Raw genomic sequence first — 23,753 nt, forward strand, 5'->3', positions numbered from 1 at the left:
AACGCCCAGCCAGAGAAGCAGAGCAACACCTCATTATTTCTCCTATCTCCCCCCTCTCTCTCTCTCTCTCTCTCTCTCCTTTTTCCCTCGCTTCTTCACTTCAATAAATTGCTCAGCCATGTCTGTCTGTGTGCCTCCTCTCTCTCAGGCTCAGTGAGAGCTTCCCCTGGACCGATGCCTGAGCAGGTGCCAATCATGTTAGAGGTAATCCTGTGTGAGGTGTAGGTCTGGCACACCTCCAGAGGGGGGGGGGGAGTGTGTGCTTGCTGCAGTTCCTTCACCGACCAGAAGACACTCACGGGTGTGTGTGTGTGTGTGTGTGTGTGTGTGTGTGTGTGTGTCGGGGGGAGGCTGATGGTGGAAGTAGACAATGTCAGTGAGGTCACTACACAGGTACTGCTGCGACCTCTACAGTCCTTTTTGATCGATGGAGAGGTATTTCACAATGGTGTCCCTCTCCGTAGATGATGTTCATGTTCTTTCCCAGTGTGGTGTCAAGGTGCGTCATGGGTGGGGGGAAGGGGGGGGGGGGGGGGGGGGGGCTGTCAGGAGAACAATGGAACAAGAACCCCCAGGCTCTCTGGAATGAACCTGGGCCGACGGAGCAGGAGACGAGAGAATGATCTCTTTTTTTTTTCCAAAGAGAGAGAGAGAGGGGGGGGGGGGGGGGGGGGGGGGGGGGGAGGGAGATGGGGGAGAGTGAGAGCAAGATGGAAAAAAAGAGGGGGAGAGAGATATTGTAGAAAGGAAGGCAGGGAGAGAGGGGAAGGAGGGAGATATAAAGATAGAATGTAATGTAGAGAGAGAGGGGGGGAGGGAGGGAGGGAGAGAGGTAGGTAGGGAGGGAGGGAGGGAGGGAGAGAAAGAGAGAGATGGAGAGAGAGAGGGAGAGGCAGAGAATAGAGAGGGGTTGACTAGGGTGAGTCTATCAGCCTCTCTCTGTGAGGCATGACAGTGTGTGGGGTGGGTAGATGGATGACTCTGGGCTCACTGGCTGTAGGGGCAGAGCAGGCGGTCACTCCCTTTGTGATCCACCTGGGTGCCCCACTGACACACACGCTGACACAGCACTCACCTAACACCCCCCCCCCCCCACACACACACACACACACACCAGCTCAGCTACACACACACACACATACACACACACACACCAGCTCAGCTACACACACACACACACACACCAGCTCAGCTACACACACACACACACACACACACACCAGCTCAGCCACACACACACACACACACACACACACACACACACAAGCTCAGCCACACACACACACACACACACACACCAGCTCAGCCACACAAACACACGCGCGTGCACACACGCACACACACACATACTTCTCTTCTATCCATATTCTAATGTAGCCTCCTTGTTGCTTGTAAATATGATTCAGGTTTATTTGATTTAGAAAGAGAGAGAGAGAGAGAGAGAGCAAGAGAGATAGAGAGCGAGAGAGAGAGAATGAGAGAGAGAGAGGGAGAGCGAGGGAGAGAGAGAGAGAGCAAGAGAGAGAGAGAGGGAGAGCAAGGGAGAGAGAGAGAGAGAGAGAGAGAGAAAGTGATGAGAAGTTGGTGTAGGAGTGCAGAGCGGTGGACAAGCCCAGCCTGCAGGCAGAGAGGCAATATCCGTCACTGTAGCATTAATTATATTCTCTATTCATTGGAGGGCCCCTAGGGCCCTGGGTTATTAGACACGGCCCAATTAGACCCGCGGTGAGCTAACGACACCGGAGCCAGGAGCCAAGGCCCGGGACGCAAGTGGTGGGAGGAATATGGAAGTGTTCAGGGCTACAGTGCCTCCATCAGCTCTTTTTGGAGGATTGCGGGGATGAAGTTGATGGAGGGATGGGGGGATGAGGTGATCTTCCGAGTCATATCCTCTGAATTTGGAAGATGTAAATGCTAGGGCATGCTAGGGTCCTAGGGCCCTTACTGTTCTCCCTCTATACCAAATCTCTTGGCTCTATCATTTCCTCACATGGTTTTTCCTACCACTGCTACGCAGATGACACTCAACTCTTTCTCTCTTTCCCCCCCTCTGACTCACTGGTGGCAACACGTGTCTCTGCAGACATTTCTGCTTGGATGTCAGCCCACGACCTCAAGCTCAACCTGAACAAGACTGACTTGCTCTTCCTCCCGGGGAAAGCCTGTCCTCTCCAAGACTTCTCCATCACAGTAGAGAACTCTACTCTGACCTCCTCCCAGACAGTCAAGAACCTTGGGGTGATCCTCGACAACCACTTATCCTGTGCGGCGAACATCACACTGACAGCACACTCCTGTAGATTCATTCTCTACATCAGAAGGATACGTCCAATCCTCACCAGAGAAGCAGCACAACTCCAGACACTTGTGATCTCCCGCCTTGACTACTGCAACGCACTCTTGGCCGGGCTCCCCGCCTCTGCCATCAGACCTCTGCAGCTCATCCAGAATGCTGCCGCCCGTCTGGTGTTCAATCTCCCCAAGTTCTCTCATGTCACCCCCCTCCTTCACACCCTTCACTGGCTCTCGGTAGCAGCTCGCATCAGATTCAAGACCCTGGTGCCTACCGGGCATCAAAGGGAACAGCCCCTCCCTACTTGCAAGCAATGGTCAGCCCCCAAACCCCTGCCCGATCACTCCGCTCTACCACCTCGGCTGGCCACCTGTCACCGCCGCCTCTAAGTGGATGCAGCAGCCGAGCTACTCGGTCAAGGCTTTTCACTGTCCTGGCGCCCCACTGGTGGAACGAGCTTCCCACTGCTGTCAGGACTGCTGTCAGGAGTCACTACCTATCTTCCGCCGTAGATTGAAGACCCATCTCTTCAGGCTACATCTTAACTGTCCCTCCTAAAGACCTCTTCATACCCACTACCCCCCTGTACAGTTTCTCTACTGTAAATACTACAAAAAAAAAAGAAAAATGATTTTTTCCTTCTAGCATTGTGACTAACAATAGGTCCTAGCATAGATCACTTTTTCTTATGATGACTATGGATAGATGATTCACTTACTTAGACAAATGTATTTGTTGTAAGTCGCTTTGGATAAAGGTGTCTGCTAAATGCCATGAATGTAAATGTACATGTAAATGCCAGCTCTCCTTGCGAGGGGCGGAATTCTGTTACTTTCATCTGAATGGGGGAGTGAATCTGTGCATTATGTGATGTGTTGTGATGTGATGTGCATTATAGTGGCTGTGGCAGGCAGAGAGGAAGTCAGGACCAGAGGCCTTAAAGGCATAGTTCACCCAAAAATCATAATTTCTTAATCAATCACATGCTTTAGATTTTGTCTGTTGACCAGAAGTGACACCATGTGCAAAGTGCCTGTCATTCCATTTACCAAAGCAGCCTAGAGTGTTAGCATAGCTTTGGCAACATCATTGTCTGCATTACAAGCCTAAATCTACTCATATTGTCTTAAAATAGAATATTGCAGCAATATTATCTGTTCCGAAGTTGTGTATACCTTTTTCGAATTTTGATTAAACTGGCATCTCAGCTATTATTGCATCTCAGCTATTATTATTATTACACTGCACCTACCTGACAACCTACTACCCCTGCAACCCCTGCAACCCCCCCCCCCACCCAGACAATTGCACTCCCCTCCCCTGCTCTTACTCAATACCACTGCTCTTCTGTACATATCTGTCCATACTGTTCATACTGTTCATAATGCACATAATGCACATATCCTTATATTCTCTTAATACTACTGTTAATACTCTGCACATACTGTACATACCTGTTTATACTGTTTATACTGTTCATACGGCATTCCATATTTATATTTATTCTGCTATCTACCTCATGTTACTGTTAATACATATATATACTGCTAGACTGCATTACCTATACAGTTCATATGCTGCTACACTGTTCATACTGTAACTTATTTACTCTGCTATAATGCTAATGCTACTCATATACTGCTTACACTGCACTAATTATATTATACTGCACTACTTACTGCTCATATATTGCACTACCTGTAAATACTGTTCATTGCACTTTCTGCTATTTTGCACTTCTGGTTAGACGCTAACTGCATTTCGTTGTCTCTGTACTTGTACTCTGCACAATGACAATAAAGTTGAATCTAATCTAATCTAATCTAATCTAATCTAATTATTGGGCTGGATTGAGAATCCATGTTAAACTGCTGGCCGAAGCTACAGTATGCTAACACTTTTGGCTGCTGCATCAAATGGAATGACAGATGCTTCGCAGATGGTGTCAATACTGGTCAACAGACAACATCTAAGGTACGTGATTAAGAATGTCCCTTTAATGACTGTGTCTTTAATACCCAGACCCAAACTTAACCTGTTGAGACCCAAAATATGACCGCAAGTGTGAGACTCCATCCCTAGTGGCATGAAGATTGGATGGTTAGAGAAACAAGATTACTCAACCTCTAAATCTGCCTTTATTCATAACTCTGAGCCTCCAGCATTCTCTGTCACTGGAAGAAAGCAGGTTCATAGACAACTCCTCTAAAAGTTACAGTCCCATGAAGGGTAATGACATCATCTATCGCTCATTTTTATCGTCCCACCAGGCAACAATAAAAGAGACAGAGAATTCCGCATCTCGAAGATTATACCTCATTTTTATGATTTCGTGGAGCACATCAAAGGAGCGTTATAATCAAAGCCGGGCTGTGAATCAGCGTTTTCTCTTAATACACTATGAATATTTAACGTTAGTGAAGAATTAAAACTATTACGATGTAATAATATTGGGGGGTTTCATCTTTGTCTGCTTTAACGGTGGTTAAATGGCTTAGAATGTATCGATCCACACGGTAGCTTTTATCTTGTTGATGTCACGGTTTTCCATATTATCACTTCCACATGCTAAGAGAGGGGGGGTAGGAAGGCAGGGGGAGGGGGAGGGGGAGGGGGAGGGGGGGGGTGGGGTTTGTTAAGGTCAGGACCAGGTAAGGTAAATGAATTGTTATTGTTGGAAACAAATCGAATCAATGGCCCTGCACTTCCCTGATGTAGAGCCTGTTTCCCCTGGCATACGCTTGGTTGATTAAACGCATCGACAGATCTGCCAGACGGCTGGAGGGATGGCCCACTGCAGTAGTCTACAATTAGTAGTCTACAATCTCCACAGAGAAACGCCTCTCCAACCCCTATCCGCTCACACTCGCATTTCAATGCGAACTAGGAAGCCAGGTAAATGTGTTGGACCATTCGTTATCTACATAGAACCCAATGAGATGTTAGCTCACAGAGAGTCTGCTGAACATTCTAGATATGGGTGACTCCATAGCTACAGCCAACTACCGGCTGATTATGCAGTCCCCCCCCCCCCGTTCCCCCCCCCCCCAATCTAATCCACCTAATGATCCAGCGATTTCATATTTATTAAAACCCCACACCGTCATTCATCAAATCCCCTGCTCCTTGCATAAATAGTCATACTGGCTCTGGGCGAATAGATGTGGGAGAGGCTCGAAAACCATGCATCAGAACTCGGGATGATCACAGGCTCCGAAGCAGAGGTTGGTGTCAAAGAATGGATTTTTGAATTTCCACAAAAGAAGAGTGTGATTTCCCTCTACAGTGTGTGCTTGTCAAAGGCACATGGGTCTTGAGTCAGTGTAGACATACCCTAGTTGCTTTCACACTGAACCCCACGCATGAGCAATCTAACTGAGGCTTTGCACCAATACTCCTGCTCTCGGGGGAGGAAAACTAAAAAGGTGAACTGGAACCAGAGCTGTCAGTTTCATTTCACACTTGCCAAGGATAGGGTCAGCCTTACTGTACTCTAGCTTCTCCTTTTTTGCACTGAAATATTCATTATTGCTCTTTCATGTGTGATTCTTGTTTGTCGTGTGATTCTGCAGATTTGGATTGAGACCTGCTGTAGGGGAAATCACCCCGTTCGTTCATCACGTTGTAGAACTGCTGAAGCATGACAAGTACAACATCTCTAATATTCCGTAATGTCATCTAATTTATCAACTCCAACCTGCATGTCTCTCAGCTGGAGAACGAGATGAATGATTAAAAGGAAGCAGTCGAGCTCAAAACCCCATTGTTCTTTTCTTTCTCTCTCTCTCTCTCTCACTATAGATTAATTAACCTCTGGAAAGTGAAAATGCCATCTCACAATCACAAACACACACACCCACATACACATACCACACACACACACACACACACACACACACACACACACACACACACACACACCACACACACACACACACACACACACACACACACACACACACACACACACAAACAGAGAGAAAGAGAGAGAGAGAGAGAGAGCGGATCCTAGATGGATTCATTAGTGTGTTTGTTTCAGGTCTGCTTCTGTCTGTTTAATTGATCCATTGATTGTGACAGACAGAGCCCACAGGTCAGAGTCTGGCTGTCTGCTCAGGCTGTATTATCCTCCTGTTGGACTCAGGTCATGTCCCTGAGCCATTCAGTACATCAACACACACACACACACACACACACACACACACACACACACACACACACGCACAGAGACCATGGCATTCCCATTTGCAACCATTCCACCCTCTCACTGAATTAATTTCAAAGCGAATTTCTGTTGTCTCAGCATGTACACTATATGTGCTGTAGTATCTATTTGTTCATGCCCCAGCACAGGGGTACCCGCTGGATAAAATGTATCATACAATTACCACAGTACAGTGCAGCAGAGATTGGCTCCTGAAGAGTTTGAGATGGGGGAACAGTGCAGGAGAGATCATATTGAGTTGGCTGAGACCGTGCCTTTCCATGCAGAGGGTCATTCAAATGGTAATTCAAAGGATCAGTGTGTTGTCTAAAGATCACTTGGTGTATGATCTTAACTCACTGTCTGTATGACCCATGACCTGAGTTGGTTATAAAAGCCTTATATAGCCTTATAACACCGATGTGATCCCTGAAAGGCGTGTTCCAATTGCATTTCCCCTGCATGTGCCTCAAGACTGCCTCATATTGCTATGTTGTTAATATTTTACTGTTTTGTACATTTCTTGTCAATATTTGCTATTGTTTTTTCTGTCCCATGCACCAACCTCACCAAGTCAATTTCCTGTATGTGCAAATATACTTGGCCAAATAAAAGAATTCTGATTCTGAATTCTGATACAGGGAACATACCACAAAGGAACACATGCATTTATCCATGGAGGGAGAATTCACTTCATGCCTACGGTACATGGAGACAGAGGAGCCATTTGCATTGGCGGTGAGGTGTGTGTTGCCTTCCATTAGCCAAAGCCCATTACAGTGGATGGGCTGTGCCAGGCTGTGCTGTGTTGTGCTGCTCTGCTCGCAGTCAGGCCCCTATCTGAATGATGAACGTGTCACTTTGATGTTGGGATAGTTTGGCTTGCTCTTCCTCTTTGAGCCTCCCCTCTGACAACATACCTGACACTCCTCCACGCTCCTTTTTCCACGCTCCCTCTCTCTCTCTCTCTCTCTCTCTCTCTCTCTCTCTCTCTCTCTCTCCTCCCTCCCATGCACTGATTAGGCTGCAGGGAGATGTGGAAAATGAAACCTCTCGGATGCAGCCTGCTGTGATATTACAAGCTCCTGCTGCTGACACACACACACACACACACACGCACGCACGCACACGCGCGCGCACGCACGCACGCACGCACGCACACACACACACACACACACATTCACACGCACGCACGCACGCACGCACACACACACACACACACACACACACACACACACACACACACACACACACAACCCCACCAAAGAGAAGAAGGGAAGTGCTGATGGAGCCTTGAGTTCCAGGAGGCAGCATACCCCCCAACCCCCCCCCCCCACACACACACACACACACACACACCTCCCGTCCCCTCCCTCCCGCCCCCCGCCCCCCCTCCCGTCCCCTCCCCTCCTCCCGCTCACTGCGACGGCGAACAGGATAGGCAGAGCCACTCCAGCGAAACGCCATTTCCAATTAAACTCAGTGAATGAGATCACGGCAGTCTTTCATTGGAGAGGGATGGAGGACACATAACCTGGCTTCTGCCTGCAGCGCTGCTGCATTGTAATACTGAATCACATTACCTATATTCCTCCATTCTCTTTGTGACAAGTCAGCCACTGCAATTTCTATGACACAGGGACACGATTGGAGGGGATACAGCTGAACACAGGGTCGCGATTGGAGGGGATACAGCTGAACACAGGGACGTGATTGGAGGGGATACAGCTGAACACAGGGACGTGATTGGAGGGGATACAGCTGAACACAGGGACGTGATTGGAGGGGATACAGCTGAACACAGGGATGCGATTGGAGGGGATACAGCTGAACACAGGGACGCGATTGGAGGGGATACAGCTGAACACAAGGACGCGATTGGAGGGAATACAACCGAATAGGCTTGGGGGAATGGTGAATAATAATATCCTGTCCTCCTTTCACCCTTGAAGTAATCAGTGATAAGGCTGAGAAGAATGAAGGGAAGAAAGGAGGGAAGAAGGAAGAATGAAGGGAAGAAAGGACGGAAGAAGGAAGGAAAGAAGGAAGGAAGGAAGGAAGGAAGGAAGGAAGGAAGGAAGGAAGTATAAGAACAGGGCCTGTCATCCTGAGTTTTAGTCTGTTAGAAAGAACAATTTGAAATGTACAGTAGTGACTGCAGTGGAGCCAACTGATGCAGTACACACAGTATGCTACCGACAGTAGACTATAAAACCCATCCATGGGCTACCTCCAGTTATTGGACAGTATGGAAATGTGTTGAGATTTATTCCAGCCCAACCCAATCCATGAAGTGTAACAGGCTTGATGTATGGTGTCATGCCAGACTGAGGAAGAACCATGATACTGGCCTCCTCCTAATGAATGCCCCCATGTTGAAGATCAATGTCGGGTCACATTAATTCTTAATGGGAGCATTAAAAAGCTCAGTTAATAGGGAATAGTGAATGTTTGTGATTAACCGGCTGAATTAATAGAGAGAGTGTCATATTAAAACTCTGCTGACCCCGTTGGGATTCTCTCTCCCTCCCTCCATGCTGAAACACTGGCCTCTGAGGAGACTTACTGTGGGCCCTGATTTACTAAGTATTCAATTGTCTTGTATGCGTTCTGTGACTAATACCTGTTATTTGCCATAGAGGTTCCAAGGTCAATGGTAGAGTGAAAGGTAATAGACGTAGTGGATAGGGAAGTCTACATCTGTATGTTCATCACATTCCTACTGCTACTGCTCTATTGTATGTGTGAAATGTTGGAAATCAACATGAAAAAAATATGTCACAGGTCAGATGATGTCTTTACTGATAGTAGAGGGGGGCATTGATCACTATTCACAATGGAAGATCAAAAGATCACTGTCTTTGTATCCACCACAAATAAACATATGTAAATCACAATGACTGTCTCCTCCTCCAGATGATCTCTTTACTCACTAACATACCTATGTATATTCACTGCTACTACATTTAGAGTAATTTGATTTCTAAATTAATCTCATTCTAATTTCATTTGACTTCCAATGACTTATTGTTATGCCTGAGGTCTGTTCCTCTCTCTCTCTCTCTCTCTCTCTCTCTCTCTCTCTCTCCCTCTTTCTCTTAATGACAGTAATCACCCAGTCTGATTGGTTCTTATATGAGATTCCACGTCTCCTCTTTCTAGTAATGAGCATTCCTCTTCAGAACCATTATGCTCAGTCTCTCTACCTGTCAATCAAGGGCTGCCTCATGGATGGATGGATGGATGGAGAAGTATACAGCTGAAGATCAGGTCATCACACATCAGCTACTGCTCTACTGTATGTGTGAAATGTTGGAAAATAAACACAAAAAACTATGTTGAAGAAGTGGTGAAAACTGAAGGATAATTGAAGACAGTAATAGGGACCGGATGGGTTAAGAATAAAGAACGTACATTTCTTCCCCAGTAAACTTCAGACGGTTGTGGACACGATACAGAGGACTCTACACACTAGTGGTCACATGTGCAACTCACACACATTTTAAGCATTACGTTATATTTGACTCCAAAAGATATTTCAGGATTAATAATGAGTGATAATGATTTGCTCATCCCTGTGTGACAGACATTCATTCATATCGGATCCTAGATTCTATTAAGAATACCCAATATGCTACGACCATGCATGAACTTACAAGAAACCGTGAGGAGGTTACGCATAATTATTATTTTTTTTTTTTTTAAATGTCCTTCTTCTAGTATTGTGACTGCCTATGGCCCCTGGTCTGAGCATTGATTACTTTATCTTATGATGACTGATGGATAGACGATTCACTTACTTAAACAAATGTATTTGTTAGAAGTCGCTTTGGATAAAGGCGTCTGCTGAATGCCATAAATGTAAATGTAAATGTAAATGCATGGTACCACACCTGATTGTTGATGACTCAAGCCTATGTGTGGTTAACGATGCATGCGAACATTAGATATTAATGGTGAACTCTATGTGATAACCTGCTAACAATTATGTCGTTCTGTTTTACCGGAACCTTCCTGTAGCGCACAACATCACATTAATCCTCAGGACATCCATCAGGCAAGCTCATTCAACTAAATAAGTGTCCCAGGCTGAGAGGGGGGGGCATTGATCACTATTCACAATGGAAGTTCAAAAGATCACTGTCTTTGTATCCACCACAAATAAACATATGTAAATCACAATGACTGTCTCCTCCTCCAGATGATCTCTTTACTCACTAACATACCTATGTATATTCCCTGCTACTACATTTAGAGTAATTTGATTTCTAAATTAATCTCATTCTAATTTCATTTGACTTCTGATGACTTATTGTTGTGCCTGAAGGTCTGTTCCTCCTCTCTCTCTCTCTCTCTCTCTCTCTCTCTCTCTCTCTCTCTCTCTCTCTCTCTCTCTCCCTCTTTCTCTTAATGACAGTAATCACCCAGTCTGATTGGTTCTTATACGAGATTCCACGTCTCCTCTTTCTAGTAATGAGCATTCCTCTTCAGAACCATTATGCTCAGTCCCTCTATCTGTCAATCAAGTCTGTCTCAGTAGCACTTTGGCACAAGTATCATTTATTCCTTCTTTCCACCCTGGGCGTTTCTACGTGAAACATGTTACAACATGTGTGTGTGTGTGTGTGTGTGTGTGTGTGTGTGTGTGTGTGTGTGTGTGTGTGTGTGTGTGTGTGTGTGTGTATGTATGTATGTGGGTGGATGGAGAAGTCTACACCAGGTCTATCCAGAACCTTGATGCGGTCTCCGTGAGACGAACAGGAGCAGCCAGAGGTGCAAATTGCCCTCTGACAGGATTACGTTTTGTGTTCATCTCATGCCTTGGAGCCATGCTGAGATTAAATACTATCAGACTTGTGTCCTACTTAAATCATGTGCCCATACACTACAGCACGCGATCCCAATCGCCTGGCCTGGTTGACACATGTAGCTATACTGGCAGGTAAATACAGAAAGCGGAACACCATATAAGCAGGTCGGTGGGGTGGTGGAGGCAGTAAAGATTAACTTGTTATGTAAGTAGCACAAATTCACTTGCCCTCACATAGCGTGTCTTAAGTTGTTGACGTATCATCCCAAAAAAACAGGACATGCGTATTATCGTGTATAGGCAAACAATTTAATTAGGAGGCTGTGTTGAATACACTATGTGAGGCATAAAAGATTGTTATAGTAAATCAAAAACACTTTATTTGTGTTCTAGTTTTAGTCCTTTCAGACAATGGTGTAAATGGTGTGCGTGATGGTCTGCGTGTCTATGGCATGCGTGTCTATGGCATGTGTGTCTATGGCATGTGTGCCTGTGTGTGTGTGTGTGTGTGTGTGTGTGTGTGTGCGTGTCTATGGCATGTGTGCCTGTGTGTGTGTGTCTCTGACACCTGGTCATTGAACCTGGACTAACAATAGTCTGAATCTGCCTGACATGTGTTCCCTTTTCAAAACCTCCACGACAGTTCCATCTGCTAACACTTGGACTTCTTTTCCCACCAACCTCACTTATAGAAATAGGCCTAAGATGACCATTATGTCCTATCAAGCTCTTCATTAAAAAGCTTTATTATTGACAGCCTTTGCATTTCCAATGACCTTCATGTGTCTGCATGCCCACTCATTCCCCTTGACAAGAATGATTTATGCTTTCGCTTTCTCTCTCATACAGCTATCAAAAGAACGCTCTGAAGATTGAATAAGGCTATAGATTGAAAGGTATGCTATACAGTACCAAGCAAGAAATGTAGCACGAAAAGCCTTAGGTTAAGGGTTGCGAGATTCACAATGTGTGCATCAAAATTGAATTTACAGTAATCTTGATACAGTGTATTTACTGCCTGTGACTAGAGTGGCAAGCTCTTTCAGTGTGCCTGAGCACACAGGTCTGTGTGTGTGTGTGTGTGTGTGTGTGTGTGTGTGTGTGTGTGTGTAAAGGTATTCACAGTTCATGGACAAGTCCCCCTTTTTCTCCATAGCTAGGCTGACAAGTTAATGCATTGTCAACTTCCGACATAACATAACAGATGGAGCACGCCCACATTCAGTCACACATGTGCACATACAATATCAAAACACACACACACACATACACACAAACAAAGGAGCACACAAACTCATGTCTGTTCACCCATGGTCTTTTCTTGTAGGCTTGGGCAATATGTCATCAACCAAGTATGGTGGCTTATCCTCTTAGGTAATCCACTCGATCATAGCATGGTACCTGGTCACCTCAACCCTTTTACTCATGGGATATGTTGCTCTCAGGGGGGAAAACACTTTATATAACCAAAGGGGTGACTTGGACTCTGGTACTCTCCCTGTGGTGCTTCCTCTCTCCCTCCATCCTCCCCCAGTCCTCCCTGTCCCACTCAGTCTCCCCCCCCTCTCCCTCCATCCTCCCCCAGTCCTTCCTGTCCCACTCAGTCTCCCCCCCTCCATCCTCCCCCAGTCCTCCTTGTCCCACTCAGTCTCCCCCACTCTCCCTCCATCCTCCCCCAGTCCTCCCTGTCCCACTCAGTTTCCCCCCCTCTCCCTCCATCCTCCCCCAGTCCTCCCTGTCCCACTCAGTTTCCCCCCCCTCCCTCCATCCTCCCCCAGTCCTCCCTGTCCCACTCAGTCTCCCCCCTCTCCCTCCATCCTCCCTGTCCCACTCAGTTTCCCCCCCTCTCCCTCCATCCTCCCCCAGTCCTCCTTGTCCCACTCAGTTTCCCCCCCTCTCCCTCCATCCTCCCCCAGTCCTCCCTGTCCCACTCAGTCTCCCCCCATCCTCCCCCAGTCCTCCCTGTCCCACTCAGTCTCCCCCCCTCTCCCTCCATCCTCCCCCAGTCCTCCCTGTCCCACTTAGTCTCCCCCCCTCTCCCTCCATCCTCCCCCAGTCCTCCCTGTCCCACTCAGTCTCCCCCCCTCTCCCTCCATCCTCCCCCAGTCCTCCCTGTCCCACTCAGTCTCCCCCCCTCCCTCCATCCTCCCCCAGTCTCCCCCCCTCTCCCTCCATCCTCCCCCAGTCCTCCTTGTCCCACTCAGTTTCCCCCCATCTCCCTCCATCCTCCCCCAGTCCTCCCTGTCTCACTCAATCTCCCCCCATCTCCCTCCATCCTCCCCCAGTCCTCCCTGTCCCACTCAGTCTCCCCCCCCTCTCCCTCCATCCTCCCCCAGTCCTCCCTGTCTCACTCAGTCTCCCCCCCCTCTCCCTCCATCCTCCCCCAGTCCTCCCTGTCCCACTCAGTCTCCCCCCCTCTCCCTCCATCCTCCCCCAGTCCTCCCTGTCCCACTCAGCCATCTGCTGTTTGGGTTAAATCAATCCCTCTTTACAGCAGTGTGTAATTTGTCCTTGGCTTTGACAGAAACTCCGGTCAATAAAGTCATTGCATCGCTACTCCCTCCCAGAGCCTTCAAGCAGACCTCTGCTTGACACAGCAATACCTTGACTGGCGTTCCGTCATGATGAATGGTATAAGCATGTGGACAGACTCACCAGAGCAAGGCAGGGCTGGCCAATACTGATCCATCTCTCTACCTCTCTGTGCTTCTCTATTGTCAGAGGAGTTGCTAAAGCAACTTACACTTGGCACCATAGATACCTGCGACCAATGCACTCCTCTCACCGTTGGAATGCACTTGCAAAAAATATGTTTCTGTCTCTCATGTTGAATAGAATTACATCGGCCATTTGAGTTGAGTTCAGTAATTGACATGTTTCACTGATTTTTACCAGTTTAAGCTAGAATGACCTATAATGACATATGGATTACTACTCAGTCAATTGGGTTCATCCTTTCTTGCTTTACATTATTGGTCAGTTTCCCCAATTATTGTTTAACGTGAAAAGTCTACTGTACTACCACAACAAACATAATATGGGTTGTTCATTTCTCAGACAGGAGGCTAAACTCCTATTCAACAGTAGTTTGTACTGAATCTTTCACACACATTTTGGTGAAGGGGTTGTAGTTGATTAATTTATTTCACTGTTCTATGTAATAAAAGCAGCTTAGCGTGAGAGCTTAATTATGGAAAATCCTCTAATTCACTTCCTGAGTGAACATGTGATTGTCTAATTACTGTCAGCGAGAGTGTCCCACACCAGCAAAGAGACGATAGTTGCGTGCCTATTGTAATAGGCAAGCAAGGATAACCTGACCTTATTACAGTATGTAAATATACATTATAAAACACGTTAGAAGAAAGATATGATCTGATTGGCTAAAACTGTGTTCCAAGCCATGCATGCTCCATAACCCTGACAATCACACAGCTGCGATTTTTTTTTCAGGTTAAACTGATAGCTAGCACCGGAGAAATGCTTGCAAACTAACGCACTTGTTTGCTAGCTACTCTACAACATGCCATGACTACCAGTGCTGCAGCTAGCTACTTTTCTTTCCCATGAAAGATGACTTCATTACATGAGAATGCAGCTGGCTAACTAGTTAGGACTCATGCTATTGATCGAGTCTCCCAATGACGCATTGGAATGACACCACCTGTCGTAAGACAATGCTGGAGGTGTGCATTAACAACGATCTCCTCACTCTTCCGGTCATTTGAGGAGTCCACTTTTAACAGCTAACATAACAAGTTTCGAGGGGTATCTTCACAAACCATCCATTTTATAAACGCATGAATGCACTCCAGGATGTGCATTAACTGCTGATAGCGCATGCTTCCGGCGGTAAGCACAGTCGACCTGCGGTTACAACCGCCAGAAGTGTGCGGATATCGGCTGTTAATGAGCAATTCTCCTCATTCACTGTATATAATGTACATAATTGTATTCAGATTATGGATATTTATTCTGCCCTCTATTACCCTTTTTCTAAGCTAATTATTATTAGTCTATAAGGAAGCATTTAGCAGGCTAATCAAAAGCCCTGTGTTTTCATACATTATAGAAATACTATGGCAACAGAATAAACAAATAAGTGAGAAACATCATATAGGTGGGAGTGCAGCTTAATTAGCAGGTTGCTCTTATCAGCCCTGATTTATTCTACTGTACTCAATATACATTGGCAGTATGTAAGACCTCTCATTCAGAAATTGCAGGTTACACAAGCATGTTAGACACGGAACATGCAGCTGGTTTGTGACGTACTGATGCAGTATCTCACCCCACACACACACACACACACACACACACATAATTCAAATCACACAAATCACATGACTGGAATTCCCCACAGATGCATCCTATACTTCCTTATTTGAGATTATTTGAGATTATTTGAGATGCAAAAACATGAACAAAAATCCAAAGGGTATTCTGTTAGAGTTTTTCTTCAGATTCCACAATGAAAACAAAAGCATTACTCTTTTAAGTACACCTTTTGAAGCAAGGAAAGCAAAACAGTATTTGGACGAAAGCATTGTGGTTCAGACCCTCGATGACAGAGTTGAAGTGCATCCTGTGGTGTTCTCTGTAACTTTGTATTCTCGGTCTATTTACATGTGGGCGTAAGGGTATATTTGGACTTCCTCTTTGGTTGTTACAGACACTGAACATCATATTGACTTGGCAACCACATGCTCAGCAGAGGTTTTATATTACCTTGTCAAGTATTCCAAACAGCATTTTGGATGAACTGAGATTCGAACCAGTTCAGACATGGATGGAGCATCGCTGTTATCATCACCATCATCATCAGTGGAGGAAGAATCTTCACCCCACAGCACCGCTCTCCTTCAGACTCCACAGGAACATGGGTCTACTGTGAAAGCAGGGTATGTCTAACATGAACAGATAAATGAGCTTTTTTGTCCAAAAATATGCTATATATTTTCACTTTCACTTTGAGATCTGGCTAAGTAACACGCTATGAAAGTGATCAAAATGTTTATCACCATGTACAAAGAATAGAATATTCTATGTTAACAGAAGCAATAATGACACATTATTGCCCACCCATACCCTTATTCAGATTAGTTTACATGTTATGGTATATATTTTGCCATCTTTTAGAGCATCTTGTATCTTAGAGGCTTAAAGCATGGCATCACGATATATTACTGTAACACAAAGAGACACATACTGTGTGTTATCACACAGACACAAAAGAACAGAGACTATCAGTGGAGTTCCCCTTGTGTCAGTGGTCGGGTTGTCCCACGCTGCTCAGTGCATATGACTGAGGTCGTCATTTGGAGTCATGCGGTCATCATCTGTACTGTACAGTATTATGCAAACCAAAACACTGACGTGATGTGCGGTAGTCAAAGGGAGCCGGGCTTGACCCAGCTATACGTATAGGGCAAGAGGACGACCCATTGTACCATAAAGGTTCAGAGCTCTGAGCTTATACAGACACATTGATCAATAGTCAAATCTTTGTATCCTATTGTGTCAGCCGGTAGTGGCAAGACCCCATATTCTTCTCACTTCTCACCAATCACTTCCACAGAATCACTCAGTTCCTCAGTTAGCAAGAGGAACGATATTATTTCCTCCTTTTTTACGATGACAATAAATGATCTAACAGTGCTGTGGGAGGAGATGGCAACTTGGTATTCTTCCAAAACATGACATACAGTATGTTGGAAAACTTCTGAATCTGGGTCACATATATCAGCTGTCAGAAAAGAGGAAACAGACTGTGTCTGTTTGATATTGGAGACAGAAGGGCAGCAGCTAGGGCCATATGTAAGGCTGACTTGACGAGACATACTGTGGATGAACATGTTCCTATAACTCCACTGTCGTAGTGGATGTCCAATGTACAGCTTGTTCTATCCACAGATTTAACTGGGTTTAACTGTAAGCCAGGGGGTGGGCAGCTCTGAGATGCCATTAGTGTATGCTGCCTTCTATTCTGCCCAAGACCACGATTAGCTGAGATTTGCCTTCTCTAGATCAGATAACCCCATCCATGCTGAGATCCCATGGTACATCCGGTAAACAAAATATGTGTCTACTGAAACTCGTTAGTGGTTTTGTTGATGAAGCCATCAAGGTTTGAACAAGCAGGTGACGGAGCTCCCGCCCCACGGGGAGCATACAGACTGCAGTGCACAGCCATCATTAGATGGCGGTGGTGGTGGTGATGATGTGCTTATGCTGCCACTGACAGGTACTGTGCCTCTCTAGAGGGATGTAATAGAAGAAATCTTGAGCTCTGCTGGCGCTGATACTGTTGACTAATTAGGTAGAGAAGTGAGGCAGGACAGCCTGTGATCTATTTTGTTATTATGTTAGGCTTTGTCAGGCCTGTGCTTGTAAACAGTAGCCCTGAGAATCTGATTAGGAGTTTCATCTTTGTGTGCTTCCATGCACATCTCACCTCAGGACCCCACTCCTCTGGGAGTACCTTATAGACTGTTTCACTTGCACAGGACGTCCAATCAGGGGTGACTATATAGAGAGGCGGGTCAGAAAAGGATGTATTTCCAAGCGTTTCAATGTATCCTTAAGCAAGTGGAAGCATGAAAGGAATAACCGTTGTTATGTGAGTTGAGAGTAAAAGCCTGGAGCCAGGGATAGTGTGAAGTAATTCAAAGGGATGTTTGTATAACAATCAGTCTTTGAATAATTACACAGAGAGCTACAGTGGAAAAAATATGGTAATGAAAAAAAATACAGATTAAGTCAAATCTCTAATAAATTCATTTTCACCCAACCACAACAGTAACACAGACTAGGATACATAATACGTGTGTGTGTGTGTGTGTGTGTGTGTGTGTGTGTGTGTGTGTGTGTGTGTGTGTGTGTGTGTGTGTGTGTGTGTGTGTGTGTGTGTGTGTGTGTGTGGTGTGCGTGCATGCGTGCGTGCGTGCGTGCGTGCGTGCGTGCGTGCGTGCGTGCGTGTGTGTGTGTGTGTGTGTGTGTGGCATTTAAAGGGCATGCTCATGGATGTGACTGTGTATTCATGTGTATGTGCATAATGTGTGGGCGTGCATAGTAGTTGATGCTTCCTACTTCATATGTGCACTCAATATGAGTGGGTGTGCACAAGTATGTGGCTAAAACATGTGTGCATATTCAGGACAATGCTCCGAGCATTATACACACAATAAATGAGTGTGTGTGTGTGTGTGTGTGTGTGTGTGTGTGTGTGTGTGTGTGTGTGTGTGTGTGTGTGTGTGTGTCGCGCAGGGTGGAGGAGGTTATCCCTGTGGGTGAGAGGCTGCTGTCTGGTGAGGAGCATGTGACTCTGATCACTGAGAGTATGTCAGTCACGTCGTCAGACCAGGAGAAAGTACTGCTGCTCAACAGGAACACAGAGCTACGCAGAGTTAATAAAGAGGTAAAACAGACCACATCAACAACACCCTCCACCCATACTGTGCTGTAACAGACCACACCAACACCCTCCACCCATACTGTGCTGTGACAGACCACACCAACAACACCCTCCACCCATACTGTGCTGTGACAGACCACACCAACAACACACTCCACCCATACTGTGCTGTAACAGACCACACCAACAACACCCTCCACCCATACTGTGCTGTGACAGACCACACCAACAACACCCTCCACCCATACTGTGCTGTGACAGACCACACCAACAACACCCTCCACCCATACTGTGCAGTAACAGACCACACCAACAACACCCTCCACCCATACTGTGCTGTGACAGACCACACCAACAACACCCTCCACCCATACTGTGCTGTGACAGACCACACCAACAACACCCTCCACCCATACTGTGCTGTAACAGACCACACCAACAACACCCTCCACTCATACTGTGCTGTAACAGACCACACCAACAACACACTCCACCCATACTGTGCTGTAACAGACCACACCAACAACACCCTCCACTCATACTGTGCTGTAACAGACCACACCAACAACACACTCCACCCATACTGTGCTGTAACAGACCACACCAACAACACCCTCCACTCATACTGTGCTGTGACAGACCACACCAACAACACCCTCCACCCATACTGTGCTGTAACAGACCACACCAACAACACCCTCCACCCATATTGTGCTATGACAGACCACACCAACAACACCCTCCACCCATACTGTGCTGTAAGTAGCTGGAATTAGAATATTACAAAATCTTGTTGTTGTTCATGGTGATGATGATGATGACGTTGACGATAACGCTGATGATGATGATGACGACGATGATGACGATGACGGTGATGACGACGACGATGATGATGTTGTTGTTGATGATGATGCTGTTGTTGATGATGACGATGATGATGATGATGATGACGATGACGATGATGATGTGTTAGCTCATGAAACTGAATGAGGACTGGGACCACGTGTATCGCAGCACCACACTGAACCTACAGCAGAGAGTGGAGTGTCTGGAGCAGGAGAACACAGCCGTCAAAGAACTCAACAACAGACTGCTGCTCAAAGTAGAGCATGAACAGGTACACACATACGGTACACACACATGTACTGTATGTATACATGCACAAGCACACACACACACACACACACACACACACATACACACACATACACACACTGACTATGTCCTGACTGTATTTGGATGTAGAGGGCAAGGGAGTACTATGAAGACACACTGATGCAGGAGCTAAAGAAGAACCTGCGCCTGCAGGAATACATCAAACTGATAGAGAATCGCCTGCATAACACAGACAATGCCAGAGAGTGGACAGTTGGCACACAGGTGTGTATGTGTGCGTGTTCTGATGCGTTTTAAAGTGTTGTCATCATCTATCTATCTATCGATTTATCGATCTATCGATCTATCTATCTATCTATCTATATATCATTTCTTTATCCATCTATCCATATAACTATCTATCTTTAACCTAGACTCCCCTACCCCTCCTACCCCCACCCTATAGACCATCCTTACTCCAGAGCCCAGCCCCCCCTCTGATGCTCCCGGGGGTCCGACTCCATCCTCCAGCCTCAGCCCTGTTCACGGCCCCCCACCCAACCTCTCCTCTCGCTACACCCCAGAGCGGAAGGCCAGGGGCAGAAGCCAGAGCAGCAGTGCCCCCTGTAGAGCTCCAGAGGAGCGGGCAGACACCCAGAGAGAGGTGCAGGACCTAAAGGACCAGATGGAAGCACTGAGATGTCAGGTCGGTCACCTGTGTTTCCTTTTCCGTAGATGAATCTTAACTTATGTCATGTATATGTACCACTTGAAGATTTGCATCAAATATTTACTGATGGACGTAGTGGAATGATGTTCCACACATTCACATTGAGATGGGTTAGTTCATGAGTTTCTTCCCTGCTGGAATTAGATGGTTAACTGCGCCACCCAGTGGTCCTTTATGACACGTCCAGTATTCACCTCAAGCTCTGCAAATCTTCAATTCAGCATGAATCACAGCCATGTAAAAGAGACAACAGAGATCCCAATGGTTGTGAATGTACAGTTCAGTTACCTGTCCTTACGTATCCTCTGTCCACAGACCCAGATCTATGAGGTGGACTACCAGACGGAGCACAAGGACCACAAAAACACGCTGCAGGAGAACCGGAGACTGAGGAGGAAGAGGGAGGAGATGCGCCAGCAGATGGCGCTACTGCAGGAGCAGGTTAGCTACGACTGCCCACTGCCACCGTCATAGTATAATCATACTGTCAACAACAAGCATATGGCACTTTCTAACCACAAACACCTTACCCTAGCATTACCCTTTACCTCTACCTTAACCCTGACTCTAAATGAGGAGCAAACATCTCATGTGCTTAACCAACTGGTTAGATTCCCGCTTTAAATGCAACGGCCATCTGGTGCTTACACACTCCCCAGTAATGCAGCACAGGCTGACAGAACAACAGCAGGATAGACTGGTCATATACAAACAAGGATATGAACTGCCATTGGGTTCAGTTGAACGTGAAGTTAATGCCTTGATATGAAGTTATATTTATATGTCAATACATACCTTTCATATGAGGTTTTATGACATATGTATTGGATTCAAGTAGAAGGCCTTATTGAGATGTTACAGTATATCTATCAAAACAGGGGTCAATTCCAATTCAGTTAAGTCAATTGAAGACATTTGAAGTTTCTGTTCAAGAATAGTTAAGCATTGTTGAAGAATTGTGACCTTTTTCAACTGGAATGGAAACAGAATTTTAATAGAAACAGAATTGACCCCCACCCTGACCTCTGCTTTCCCACAGCTGAAGGTGTATGAAGACGACTTCAGGAAGGAGCGGTCAGATAAGCAGGTGCTGCAGCGTCTGTTGTTGAAGAAGACTCCTCCAGTCAAAGACCCTGTGCTCGTCCACCGCTGCAATAATGAGCAGAGACCACCAGGAGGCGACAGAAGGACACAGAGAGAGGAACAGGGAGGAGCTCAACAACACCAACAGCTCCAGCCACAGCAACATCATCCCTTCTGCCCTAAGAAATGTGAAAGGCAAACAAGTGAGGAGTTCTCATGAGGGAGAGAACAAAGAAACACACACATACACACAAATACACACACTCTCTCTCTCAATCTTTCTCTCTCTCTCTCACACACACACACACACACACACACACACACATAAACATACACACACACACACACACACACACTATGATATGTGCTCTTTCTCTGTGCATTACCTTAGTATGTCATTTCTTAAAATGTCTTTGTGTACCACTAATGCTAACCAGAACTGTGTGTCAGAAGTCCAGTAGCAATTAGGCAACTTGAATCAAAGAAACATTTCCAGCTGTCAAAAGACAACCAAAAATGTGAGCTGCAACAACCTGTGTAGGAACCCTGTGAGGTCAGGCATAAAGGTGATATGGTGATATGGTTCGACTGTGGAACGGATTAGTAAACATGCCAGATGACAGACTGACCAAAAAACTATTCAACTGGGACATCTCTCATAATTATCCCTGGGCCAGTGAACTACTTTAGGAAGTAGACAGTATGTTTACAGTAATACATTAGCTATAAAATGACAAGGAGAAATGGTCCAAGTGTTCTGGTTAAAATTAGATGTATTTTTCGATTTGATAAAACCTGTACTGTATGTGTGTTTATTTTTTTTGCTTTAAAATGAAATTAGATAAATGTGAAAAACACATTTATTCCAACACATTCATTCTAATTTTAGTGTCTTATAAGTCAATATGGGCTGGGCGCCATTGAGGGGCAATGACACTTCAATAAATAAAAATCATTCAATTAATCAATCAATGCTACCACCTGCCCTCTTTATTTTTGCATTTTTGCATTTTATTTACAGTTACATTTTAAATATTGAAGTTATTGTGTAAATAACTCTGCTTGTTCTAAAGTTTTAGCATGTGAAAAATCAAATAGGCTTTTCTTCTTCATTGGTCTTACATTCATCGAAATGCTTACAAATATAATTTTGTTGATTTTACATATTTGCCATAAATAATGTAATGCAACTGTAAGTAAAGGTGATCACTACTTTATCTCTTTACAATAAATGATGAATTTTACATTTCTATATATTTTGTTAGTACCAATAAAGGTAAAGAATGAAAGGACTGTCTGATGTCTTTACTGACAGAGCCTACCCTTTCCTTTTCCCCTCATTTATAAATTTGAACAGATATCCCTGATAAATGTGTTTATGTTTCCGTGAAGGACAATTATTACAAAGGGTGTGAATCATTGTCAGAAACTGTCCAGTTTATTTACTACTGGACACATCACAGACATCTTGAGGACACTGCTTCCTGATTCGTGTCTTTGGCAAACGAGTTTCACTCATGTACCGGTCATGTGACATGATTGTCACTTAACATCACTCTTCTGAAAGATCGCAAGAAAGGGATTTTTCATTTGTAAATAAGTAAAAGGGTTTCACTGTGCTTCCAAGAAGGAAGTGGAGAAGATGATGAGGTTGTGTACGTGCCTGATATTAATTCCATGTACATACCTGAATTTCGTCTGAAAGTCAATGATTATTAAAATGTCAATATTCCCCTTGTCAAATTAGAATTTCCACCTGCTCAGCTCTCTGGGTCAGGACTGTATTTAAGAGCACATGAAGGAACAGTGCAGAATCCTTCAGACCTCTGAAACACTAGCAGAAGAGGACGGCTGTCAAAGCAGCAGAGAGGTATGGAGGAGAGCAAATACTTATTTAAGACTCAGCTGTGGTACTGTATGCTTTCTCTGTGCTGTACAGTATGTGCTTTACCATCTTTCTCTCTCTCTCTCTCTCTCTTTCTCTCTCTCTCTCTCTCTCTCTCTCTCTCTCTCTCTCTCTCTCTCTCTCCATTTCGAGAAGCAATTGAAGAAATTTGAAGTTCCAGTCAAAGACCCTGTGCTCGTCCACCACTGCAATAGTGACCAGGAGGCGACAGAAGGACA

At 45.5% G+C, this 23,753-nt stretch overlaps 1 protein-coding gene across 1 annotated transcript; it reads left to right on the plus strand.

The window, feature by feature from the left end:
• Positions 1–16,009: 16,009 nt before the first annotated feature.
• On the plus strand, positions 16,010–22,838 carry LOC310815783 (uncharacterized protein). Its single transcript, XM_083685705.1, has 7 exons — positions 16,010–16,208; positions 18,574–18,724; positions 19,695–19,838; positions 19,967–20,101; positions 20,283–20,522; positions 20,862–20,987; positions 21,586–22,838. Exons 1-7 carry the CDS (start codon positions 16,093–16,095, stop codon positions 21,847–21,849), a joined length of 1,176 nt encoding a protein of 391 aa, XP_083541831.1. The 5' UTR covers positions 16,010–16,092; the 3' UTR covers positions 21,850–22,838.
• The last annotated feature ends 915 nt before the right edge of the window (positions 22,839–23,753 follow it).

The sequence above is a fragment of the Argentina silus genome, assembly GCF_951799395.1.
Source record: "Argentina silus genome assembly, chromosome: 15".
Lineage (NCBI taxonomy): Eukaryota > Metazoa > Chordata > Actinopteri > Argentiniformes > Argentinidae > Argentina > Argentina silus.

Excerpts from the sequence above, each read along its gene's own strand:
- LOC310815783 (XM_083685705.1), top strand. The coding sequence starts at position 16,093 with ATGGATGGAGCATCGCTGTTATCATCACCATCATCATCAGTGGAGGAA. Across the intron at positions 16,209-18,573 it reads GGGTCTACTGTGAAAGCAGG|GGTGGAGGAGGTTATCCCTG; the intron begins GTATGTCTAACA and ends TGTGTCGCGCAG. Across the intron at positions 20,523-20,861 it reads TGGAAGCACTGAGATGTCAG|ACCCAGATCTATGAGGTGGA; the intron begins GTCGGTCACCTG and ends CTCTGTCCACAG.